At 43.4% G+C, this 11,859-nt stretch overlaps 1 protein-coding gene across 2 annotated transcripts in view; it reads right to left on the minus strand.

Moving 5' to 3' along the window:
• ISM1 (isthmin 1) overlaps positions 1-11,332 on the minus strand; it is a 50,789-nt gene extending 39,457 nt beyond the window's left edge. Inside the window, exons 1-3 of one of the 2 annotated variants that reach the window (XM_018554728.1) lie at positions 11,009-11,332; positions 7,844-7,846; positions 1,364-1,397 (exon numbers count right to left, since the gene is read on the minus strand). In XM_018554728.1, coding sequence (XP_018410230.1) covers positions 1,364-1,397; positions 7,844-7,846; positions 11,009-11,107 — 136 coding nt within the window. In that variant the 5' untranslated portion in view covers positions 11,108-11,332. Of the gene's footprint in view, positions 1-1,363; positions 1,398-7,843; positions 7,847-10,993 lie in introns of both variants that reach the window. The other variant, XM_018554727.1, reaches the window with a different exon arrangement.
• Between the last annotated feature and the right edge of the window lie 527 nt (positions 11,333-11,859).

Below are 11,859 nucleotides of genomic sequence, written 5' to 3' on the forward strand. Positions count from 1 at the left end.
GGGAGCACTGGGTTTGCAGATCTGTTTGCAGATCTGCTCCGGACATGGTTTGAACAAGGCCTAATAAGCTGGAAGTTCAGTTGCAGTTTAATATAAATTAATATAGAACCTGGGGGGTGACATATTCTCTTATTACATTCAGAGTCTCTTCTTCCTGCTTTACACTGCTGGACAATGGTTGTTTATTACTGCTCCTTCAATGCAAGCCTACTTCAATGCAAGCCTACAGGTATGTGGACTCACAAAAATCAATGCATTGACTATGTATTTACGATTTGATAATATCTGGATATTAACCATCAAGTCAAATAAGCACATGATTAGGGCAATAAGGGAAGGAGATGCCACAGAGTTTCCCCCGTAGCTATCACATCCTTTTTGCCCTGCGTGAACTGATCCCAAGGGGGGGGGTCACCATTGTGCATAGGTTACCCTTAATCTGGCCCTGGTTGATATCTTATCTCAATAGTTGTTAAACAGGAGGGCCGGATGATTGCGCTATGAAACAAAATTTTCTTTGATGGCTAATACACAGTGCAAATTTTAGGCAATAAACATATGGAAGAGCAAGTATGTAAAAATGTGAGTCACATGAGAAAATTACAAAAGTAATTGAAAATATGTGCTTATTGGCAATATACTTTTCATTCCCTTTAATACTCACATGTGACATATTAAAGTGAAAAGGAAGTTATTAACATTCATTAAAGAATAATATTTTTTTTTTAAAAAGGTATTTAAAAAACTGGACTCCATTCTCTAGCAACCAAGCAAACTGCAATAGCACAAATAAAAATGAATACATAGCACTATAAAAGCCAGAATGGCCCTTTAGTTTTGTCATTCTCATCTGCACCATATCATATGTACAGCTTGTGCACCACGTAGAAGATTTCCACTGCGGATAATGTTTTATCTGCTCCTACTATATTAATTGCTTGGATGTGACCGTGCCAATATTTATTCTAGGTATTTTCATTCAGAAATGCAGCTGCTTAAACAAAAATAGTTTACTTGAAAGGCCGTCAGGAGATAGAATTACAATATTGGAGCTTTCAATTCCTGTTACATTGAGGAGGATAATTTAAACCATTTGGTAGTAAAGAGAGGACTTGCAGGATTCAGGAATGTCAGGAAGTTTCGGAAGAGATATACAGTATAAGTTATGTCACGTTTGGCTGGAACATTGAAGCCATGCCACAGTGATTTGACCCATTGGAATTTTTACATTCCAGTACCGTAAACGCTTGTAATAAACAAATACAAATGCCACAATAAACAATTTACATTGTCAAGGATGAGTATTAAAGCTCAACAGAACATTCAGTTTAAATCTGCTAAACAGTGCATCAAAACAACAAACAACGACTCGGCCGAAACTGGAGCAGTGTGTGGCCCTGTCAATGGCCCCCCAGTTTGACAAAAGTCTAATTTTTAATAAATTTTTGTCGAAGGAGTCTGGCTGAGAATTTGCAGACTTACAGTGACTGTATGCGGAAGGATTACATGAAGTTAGGACCAGATCATTATCCCTGGACATAGGGCTGTGTGAAATTATGTCAGTACATTGAGGAAGTACATCCTATGGACATCTTCAACAAGTATTTTACAAACCTGCATATCAATATGGTTATTAGGGGTGGGATAGAACTTATGAAAATGCAATCTAGAAATACTTTTTATTTTGAGTTTTTGACCATAGAGACCTTTCAAGTGTGGTATTTACTATAGAAACTTACAATCACAATTAAACTAATGCAGGCAATACACATACAATAATAACAGTTATACACAAGAAAACATTTCAATAAAATAACTATTTTTCCCAAAATTAAATGCACAAAACAGGCAGTTAATAGGTGATCATTTGGGTACAAAAGTGAACAAATGGCTCATCGTTCATGTATGCCAAGCAGAAAGCTGGCCACATACAAAAAAAACTGTAGATAAAAAGTCCTAAAGTGCCCAATTACCACCAGTGACACTCAGATTGGTTACACTGTTGGCTAAAGCGGGGCCATGTACGGCCAGCAGCTCAGCCAATAATTAACACCATTCATGTCCCACAGATTTTACCCTAGCCTTAAAGCTGAGAAAGAGTGAAAACCCCAACTCAAGCCACATTTGAAAAGGACGTGTGGCCCCTCCAAAATCCATACCAGGCCATTATCCGAGATAGGGGTCTGGTATACAGGTGAAACTCGAATAATTAGAATATCGTGCAAAGTTCATTTATTTCACTAATGCAACTTAAAAGGTGAAACTAATATATGAGATAGACTCATTATATGCAAAGCAAGATAATTCAAGCCGGGATTTGTCATAATTGTGATGATTATGGCTTACAGCTCATGAAAACCCCAAGAACCCCAAATCCACAACCTCAAAAAAGTAGATTATTACATGCAATCAATAAAACAAGGATTGTACATAGAACAATATCGGACCTCTGAAAAGTACAAGCATGCATATGTACTCAGTACTTGGTTTGGGCCCCTTTTGCAGCACTTACTGCAATTACTTTTGCAAGATATTCTAATTATTCGAGTTTCACCTGTATATTCTAAGAGGGGGATCCCATGCAACAAAAAGGTGGGGTTCCCCCTTCATATCATAGTCTCCCTCTTTACATCAAAAGCCCACTTTGAAATCAGGAGCCCCCCTTCCACATCAGAATCTCACTTCACATCCACCCTCCTTTTTAAACACAAGGAGACCCCCTTTCACATCAGAGTCTCGCCTTCACATTAGGAGCCCCCTTCAACGCAGAGCCCCCTTTAAATCAGAGTCTCCCTTTACATCAGAAGCTCCCCCCTCCCCTGTGCACCAGGTGCCCGCATCACATCCTAGCCCCCTCCTTTCTCATTAGAGTCCCTCCTTTCGCACCAGGTGTCCCTGTGACATCAGAATCCCCCTTCACATCAGAGTCCTACCATCACATCAGCATTATGGCAGAGGACGGGAGGTGGAGCGACCCTGGATGGAGGCAAACTTCCTTCCTTTTATAAATGCCTCCCACCTTCCCTGGATTAGTGCCATTCATTTCAATAGTGCTGGCAGCCAGCCAGCCTACCTGCACCTGTGCAAAATGTTTAAGGAACCCTTGAGGAAGCCAGAAGGCACCACAGGGTTCTGCAGCACCCTGGTTGACAAAAGATGCTATAGATCATACTATGAGCAAGGCTAGAGGTAGATAGAATAATACGTTTGTCTCATTATGCCAATTAAATCACATGTCAACCTGACCACGTACAGTTGTACCAGATCAGCAGATGGGTACAATTGTCTAATAACTTTGCGTCTCTCTGCCAATTAAAACATAGACGGGTGTTGCTTACAGGTTAATGCTTTTTGAGTTGGCGTACGATTTAAGATGCGTTCCATTTTCATTTCAATTGACTGAAGTGCCATTATGTTAAGTCAAAACAAAATACGACATACTAGACTTTTTTTTTACCAATGCTCTATGAGACACAAGTACAATTAGAACTATCCGTTTTCTCTTGTTTATACCTCCTGCCTGCTCTAGAAAATGTAATAAAATACATGACTATGCAACCAGTGTGAACTTTGAGGACATTAAGCAACAAGAACCATCTAGCAAATGTGCACGTCAATTAAAGGAAACAAAAGAATGACAAGCTCTTATCTACAAGAAACTTAGCGGTAAACACCAGAGAATTGAAAAAAACTGTCCCCCCTGCACTGCAAGGGTTAAATGCTCGTTTTCTGCCTAGGGTACTATTAAAAAGCACTTTTACTTACTTTATCCCTCACTGCTGCAGGCTTCAACACTCAGTGCGACCAGTCCCTCAAAACCAATTTTCTTTGGCATTCCATCCATCGGTTGCCATCACGTACAATGCAGGACAAGCAGTCCTGCATTGTAAGTGAGGATGCTGAAGACCCAACCACAACATGAAACGGCAAAGGGAAAGTGCAGACTGCTAAGGGAACGGGAGATATGGCAAGTAAAAAAAGAGCTTTAACCCTTGCAGTGCATGGGGCACCCCACTGCAAGGGTAGTTTTAATTTTGCCTGGAGTTCAGCTATAATAGGATGAGTGCGTCTTTACATATTCATTGAAGATAGTAGTGCTTACATTGCCAGGCCTGCCCAGGGTCAACAGATTTATCCCAACTGCTCTTAGGGGACTGGAAGGATACAAAAACCCATTTAGATTGCAATTGTCTGTTACCAACCAAATGGTACCTGTAGAAGCCAGCAGCCATTCCAACTACACAGGTATATACCTAGAAGTAAAAAGTCTTCTGCACACTGGTGTCTGAAGGGAGTCGAATTGTTACTACACATCGAACTGTCTAAGAGTACCACCAGCAGACCCCATCATCCAAAATACAGAGTAAGCAGCTACTCAGCAGGCAGACAGTCCATCCTGTATACAGCTTCACTGAAACAGGTAGTTTCAGATCACAAAGAAAAACAAAAAAAAACACACACCAGATCATCTGAGTGGAAGACAGTCATAGGCTGCCTTGGAAGAATGAATGATCCCAATTTGAGGACAGCTTGCTATTACCAGGGTCGATTCTGAACTGTAATATGGCAATTTAAGGCAGTTGGAGTTGCTCACCCTTACAGAGGAAGATACACACAGATTAGGTTAATTTACTAAAGGAGTAGCTGCCATTTACTTAGCAAAGTAAATGTTTGCTTTCCAAAGGATATATTCACTTACTCAAGCTAGCCATACAATGGTTGAAGTTTTGGCTGAGCCCTGCTGACTTGGCCAATATTTGACCGGCGTATGGTCCCAACGGAACCCCAGCATCTGACAAAAGTTGAATCTGCTGCCTCGACCGTTCGGGTCCCCTGGTTCAAATCCTGGTCAGGACACCATCTGCAAGGAGTTTGCATGTTCTCCCTGTGCTTGTGTGGGTTTTCTCCGGGTACTCTGGTTTCCTCCCACACTCCAAAAGAAATGCTGGTAGGTTACTTGGCTCCTGTGTAAATTGGCACTGTATGCATGTACAATAGGGACCTTAGATTGTAAGCAGGGACTGATGTGACTGTGCAGTATGTAAAGCACTTTGTAAATTGTTGGAGCTATACAAATATCAATACTAAAAGAATAAGTTGTTGCCTAGGCACACACATACGTTTCGGGAGGAGTGACTCTTTAAGCATCCAAGCCATGGCATACTACAAACCAAGCGGGCTATAAATAGTTTCTGAGCAGCACATATACTTCTTCGAAACTTTACAAAATCCTCTTGAATAGTTTTCAGTTATTAGAAACTAGCCAGGACCCTGTAGGAGAGGAGAGCAGACACACCTTTGATGTCCATATGTTAGGAATTTGGAGTGTGCTGCACTACACAGTATAAATCTCAGCCCTAATCTGTCTCAGCCTGGAAGATTTTACAATCTCATCATTTTGCAGCACAAGAAAGAAAAGTAAGAAGCATATGGCAGCAGTTTCTGGAGTGACAGACGGTAGGTCCGGCTTTTCTAATCTTCTGCCAAGTTTCTTTTTAAGGATTATTCTACTAACAATATATAGATGGATCTTATTCTGAACTACAATCACAATACATTCTGCTAATGATTAAAGCTTAGCGAAAGCCAAAACTTTTCTTCCCCCCACTTTGAATAGAATAGGTATGGTTAAAATCTAGGTCTAGGGTTTTTGCAGTCTGTCATATTGGAGAGATTTTCCTTCTTTTCCTGTCTCAGAGAATCAGGAAGTGAGAATCTGTAGAAAATTTAGGCAAATCCAGTTGTCACCAGAAGTGTCCCTATTGGAAGATCTCCTCTCTATCTCTGTTCTGGTGACAACTCGTAATTTTGGATTTTGTCTAACTTTCAATCTTGGTACCAAAAGTTAACAATAGGGATACACCAATACCATTTTTTCCAGACCGAGTACAAGTACTGATACTTTTCCTCAAGTACTCTCAGATACTAATTACCTTTTTTAGTGAATTTTTTTCTAAAACAATACATGATTAATGATTTTAGGACAGTGGTGGAGTGCCAGGACCCGGTCGTAGCTGCAAACGCTGCACCCCTGGTAGTTCTGCCACAGGCTCCAAGCTGTAGAGGGACTACAAATCCCAACAATACATTATACAGCAATGCAGAATAATATGAAGCTACATATCTATGCTGCTCCATGGTGCTGGCCTGGTTTCTCCAGTGGAGGATCTTAGGAAGGCTGTCGAGAGTCCCAGGTGGACTGTGGAGGATCTCAGGTGGGCTGTGGAGAGTCTCATGGGTTGGCAGCGGCAGCACTGCAGACCATTATTGCACAGAATTATCTAATAAGAAACAACAATGATTGGACATGGTTTTCTCCCTCCAAGATCTGGTAGCTGTAACGGTCATCCACTGCCCACAGACATGGGACCAGATTGGAAGACGGTCATCTTAGGTCTATAGTAGGGATGCACCGATACAAATACTAGTATCGGTGCCGATACAGAGTATTTGGGCGAGTACTCATACAAGTGCTCTGATACTGGAATTTCAGGCCAGAGGGAGATCTCCCTCTAACCGGCAGTGCAGAGGGTGCTTGGAGCCAGCTTCCTTTCCAATCAGGAAGCCGGGCAGTTGGTTATGGCCCACCTCCCGGCTTCCCGATTGGTCAGAAAGCAAGGCTGCCTAGGAACATGCGAAGCCGACTTCCTAGACAATCGGGAAGCCGGATCATGAAGTGCCGCCCAACTTCCTGATTAGCTAGGAAGCTGGCTTCACGTGTTGCTAAGCAGCCTGGCTTTCTGACCAATCAGGAAGCCAGATGGCACCTTATGACATGCCGCCTGGCATCCTGATTGATCAGGAAGCCAGGCAGCCTCTGAAGCTGGTGTTCTCTCGGTAGAAGACCGGCTTCACAGGCAATCAGGAAGCCAGGCGATGGGTCATGATTCGCTGCCCCAACTTCCTGATAATCGGGGTACAAGGCACCAGAACTCTATCAGCTAGTGCCTGGAAATATAAAATTAAAAAAAAATAAAAATAAAAATCGGTACTTGTACTAGATACCAAAAAAACGGTATCTGTGCATCCCTAGACTATAGGCACCTTTAGTGAAGAGGACAAGGCAAATGTATGTTTTATCAGTCTAACCATTTCTAGGCGGTATTTACACAACAGAATGATAAAAATGTCGCTTTTTTTAGGCATTTTCAACTTGTAGAAATGTGAATCCATACACCAGTAGAACTTTGTTGGCTTTGGAACATTTGTTAAACTTTCAATGGATAGTGGGGTCGCTTTCAACTGTACTAGCGAGGAAAATTGAAGGAGCAAGATGGAAAAGATTTGATTTCTTACCTGATCGAATTAAATTCCAATCCTGGTTCCTGCGCCGTTCAGCAATCACTTCTCTTCCGCACCGGCTATGGACTGTCCCTTGGCGTTTTCACGTCTAATGATGGACTTGCATAAGACGCGAGAACATCACCAGTCCTTAGACCGCCGCAGAACAGGTGGGAAGAGAAGGCGGAATACAGTCTAGCAGCCCAGCAGGGCCAAGGATCCGGTAAATAATTCTGCATTATTAAAGCCCCCTCGAAAAAACAAGCACTTCACCCTTTAGGGCCCTCAGGGCTTTTAAATGAAATTAAGTGGACTCAATCAGGACAAGATTGAATACTTTATGAACGATTTCAAACGAATGCTCAAACAAAATTCTAACAGTGTATGATCTCTGTAGTATAGCACCACATGAAGATCGCCCTGTGAAGGCCAATAAAGGTCTTCCATATGATGAGATGACAAATCAGACATTTCCTTTACCCAAGTGACTGCCGACTAGACTATAAGCAGTGATGAATCCTTTTGAACTCAATGACTATGGGTCACGTGGTTTTTCCTGGACAGACTGATCTCAGATCTTATCTCTTTTTTTTTGACTATGGAGACAGTCGTTTGCTTCAGCCGATTAACCTTTACATCAGGGCGAGACAATTCAAAGGAACCAGGTAATTAGTGCAACCAAAAAAAATGATAGCTGGTGCCCAAGTTTCCTGAGCATGGTCTATGCCTGTCAATGAAGAGACAGGAACCCTGGCTGCTTGAAGTGCCTTCTGGCATCTACACTGGATTGGCTGGTTCCTGAGCAATGTCTATCCCAGTCAATGAAAAGACGGGAACTCTGGCTGCTTTACAGTAGTATTAAAGGATTTTCACCAATACATCTGTATTCACTAATTCAGCACAACACATTATATTACTGCTGGGGAAAAAAAAAAAAAGTTCAGAAAATTTAAAATATGGTTACAGATGCCGCAGCCAAGTCTCATTGTGCTGCGTTCCCTAACTCCTGGTTGGGAAGTGCGCACCTAGCTACATTCAAAATAACCTGATCCCCCTTCCTCAGGGCTACATCTCCCATAATTCATGGCACCATTGCACACGTGCCACTTTTAATCATTTTCCAGGAGGTGTATTCTTTAATCTAGGGTTGCCCATGCCCGTCTGCACAGGCAGCGTCTTTGTGTTATCCTGCACTCCTTTCCTAGGAGTGTTCATAAAAAGGTGGTCATCATGGGGCTCCATAGGACCCTGCAAGAACAAGAAGCCACCCTTGAAGCCAGCGACCAGGGAGGACAGAAAACCAGAGACATTAGAAGTAGCAGACAATGTAAGACAGAACATCAACATTTCACTTTTGTAGCCAAATGGGATAACAGCTACTTTTTATTTGTTATACATTTCTCATTCGCATAGCACAACAAACAAAAATAATTAATCAATTGCTGTTTACAGGATTACTTGCCCTTTCATGAAACCAAAGTTTTTCTCTAAACTAAAATTTCGTCTAGAATACAAGGAGGGGTGGGGAGTAATAAATTTGGTTTCAGAAAGTTTCAGAAAGTTGACTTGATTTTCTAATCACTCAAATTGATGGACCAAAAAACATTTTTTTTATAAAAACATTTTTTACAAAAAAAAGAATTTTTCATTAATGGAAAATCACACCGTAAATATGTTTTCACCACTCACAAAACTCCATTTTAAAGTTGAATGTAAAACCAAACATTTGTCATGTTCTTGATGCCAGTATCGAATGTTGTGACCAGATTTTTCCTATGAATATCTGTATGAAAATGTACCAGTGTATGCCCAGCTTTACCCTCCCTGTACTGTGCTGGCCCAACAAAGGGTTAAAGATTTAGAAGCATTGTATCCTTCTCTGATTTACAAAGACCAGTGAGCATTCAATTTGCGAAGTGAACAGTCTCTATCTTGTATGTATCCCCGTTTATATTCCCTTGAAAGCCTTTTTTTATATTTGTTCAACAAGTGCAAAAAAAAAAAAAAAAAAAAAAGGAATACTTGTAAGCTGATAACTTCCTGTGCTCTCTGCCTGTGCTACACTCATCCGTTACATTATTGCCAGTTTTTGCTCTATGAACTATATAACACCTCCATCTATGTTAGTATGAGAGAAGCAGGTGTTCTGTAGCCCTGCCATAGGGTGACAACACTGCTCCTCCACTGATACACTACAGTGAGTGATCGTTGTCACACTAGGACAGGTAGGGAAAAAAACAAAATGCAGCCACCACATCTAAGCTCTGCTAACCTTCAAGATCTTGAATTTAGATATGCTTTAAAATTAACCCCAAAGGTTCTAAATGACAAGAAGGGAACCGCCAGGCTGCCCACATTTCTCCCAGCACAGATATCACCTTTATCTGGGTGAACAGGGGGGCTAGCATAGGAGGAGTGTAACTCCAAATGGTATGCAGAATATAATGCCAACAACTAGTCAGGTTTACCATCAAATCAGCCCTATTTAATGTTACTTGTAGAGAGAAAATACTGCAAAGAGGAGCTTCTTCCCCTAGCCAATAACTACAATGCATTCACCTTGGGCAGTGTAGTGTGCCCACCACAGAATAAAGAACAATTACTGATGTACACAGAGTGCCCCCTCTCAACCGGTATAGTGTATTGTGCCCATAGCAGAACATAAAACAATTATTGATGCATGCAATAATGATAGTAGAGACCAGTGCGCCACTTGCCCAGTGCAGTGTAGAGATAAGTGTCCCTCTCACCGGGTACAACGTAAAGACCAGTGCCCCTTTCACCTGTTACACTGACGAGACCAGTGCCCATCTCACCCAGTACAGTGTAAAGTGCCCTTCTCACCTGGTGCAACGTAAAGACCAGTGCCCCACTCACCTGTTACACTGAAGAGACCAGTGCCCCTCTCACCCTGTAAGCTGCAGTGCAGAGAATAGTGCCCCTCTCATTCAGTGCAGTGTATTGTGCCCACAGAAGAACATAACAACTATAGATGTATACAGATAATAAGCATTGCAGAGATAAAGTGCCCCTCTCACTTGGTACTCTGTAAAGACCAGTGCCCTCTCACCCGGTGCAGTGTACTGTACACATATAACTGCTGTACACTGTATTGCCCAGTGCCCTCTCACCCACTGCCGAGTATTGTGCCTGTATAAATATTAATAATGTACACTGTATTGCCCACTGCTTTCTCACCTAGTGCTGTCTTTTGCACCCATCTAACTACTGATGTACACTGTATTGCTCAGTGCCCTCTCACCTGGTGTAGTGTTCTGTACGCATATAACAAATCGATAGGTGACATTGTATTGCGCAGTGGGCTTCCACCTGTTGCGCTACCCATATAACAATCCAAAGGTCATATTGTATTGCCCAGTGGGTTTTCACCTGGTGCGGTACCCATAGAACAATTGTGCGGTACCCATAGAACAAATCAATGTGGCATATTGCTCAGTGGGCTCTCACCTGGTTCTGTGCCCATACAACAACTGATAGGTAACATTGTATTGCCCAGTGGGCTCTCACCTGGTGCTGTGCCCATAGAACAACCGATAGGTGACATTGTATTGCCCAGCCCAGTGGGCTCTCACCTAGTGCAGAACCCATAAAATAATCATAGGTGATATTGTATTGCCCAGGAGGCTCTCACCTGGTGCTGTGCTCATAGATCAATCAATAGGGGACATTGTATTGCCCAGTGGGCTCTCACCTGGTGCTGGCTGACATTGGCAGGGCTGGCAGGGCTCCCCCTGAGCAGAGTGATGTGTAGGGTGAGTAGAAGAAGTCCCAGCAGCAGCAGTAGCTCGGCTGCCAGCCTCACCATCCTCTTGATGCGCCCGGCTTTCAGTGCCCGCTCACTCGGGCTAGCTGCATCCCCGCTCTCCGGGTCCAGGGGGTCCGGCTGGGTGGAGGAGCCGGAGGAGCCACCGCCACCACCACAGCACTTCGGAGCCACTGCGGGACAGGAAGGAACAAAGCCCAAGGGAAAGCTGCAGGGGAGGGGGACGAGCGAGGGTCTCCCCAAGCTGGGGGTGGAGGCAGATCAGCAGCGGGCAGGACTTCCTTGAGCCAGCTGAGATCCAGATTTAACATGGGCTGCACCCTGCACCCCAAAACTCTCCCCGAAATGACGTCCTAGGCAGGCACGCGTGCACAGGTAAGAGGTGTGCAGTACTCTGATCCACCAGATCCTACAGGAGGGCGCTGTGCCGGAGATCCTCCAGGGATCCCCCAGTACCAGGGAGCTCCGAGCCGGGGGGACCGGGGGGTTATTGTCCGCCGATCACCCACGTGTGGGCTGACATCGGTGTGTAGATCCGTGCTGGGACACTTGTTGCTCTTCTCTGACTCACATACAGAGCTCTCCTTAGAGTTCTCCCGGAGAAGGTGCTGAGAGCGCTGAAGTGTACATTGTATCCATTCCGCTGATCAATGATCCGCTACATGGAGCAAACCCTCCAATATGACCGTCCGATCCTCCGCAGGCTTCCCCCGAGCACACAGGCGCCCAGCGTGTCAGATGGACTTTATAGTGCAGTTCAGTGCTTGTTGTTGGTGTGTATGTGTTACCCATCC

Source organism: Nanorana parkeri, unplaced genomic scaffold (genome assembly GCF_000935625.1).
Source record: "Nanorana parkeri isolate BGI_ZX_2015 unplaced genomic scaffold, ASM93562v1 scaffold170, whole genome shotgun sequence".
NCBI lineage: Eukaryota > Metazoa > Chordata > Amphibia > Anura > Dicroglossidae > Nanorana > Nanorana parkeri.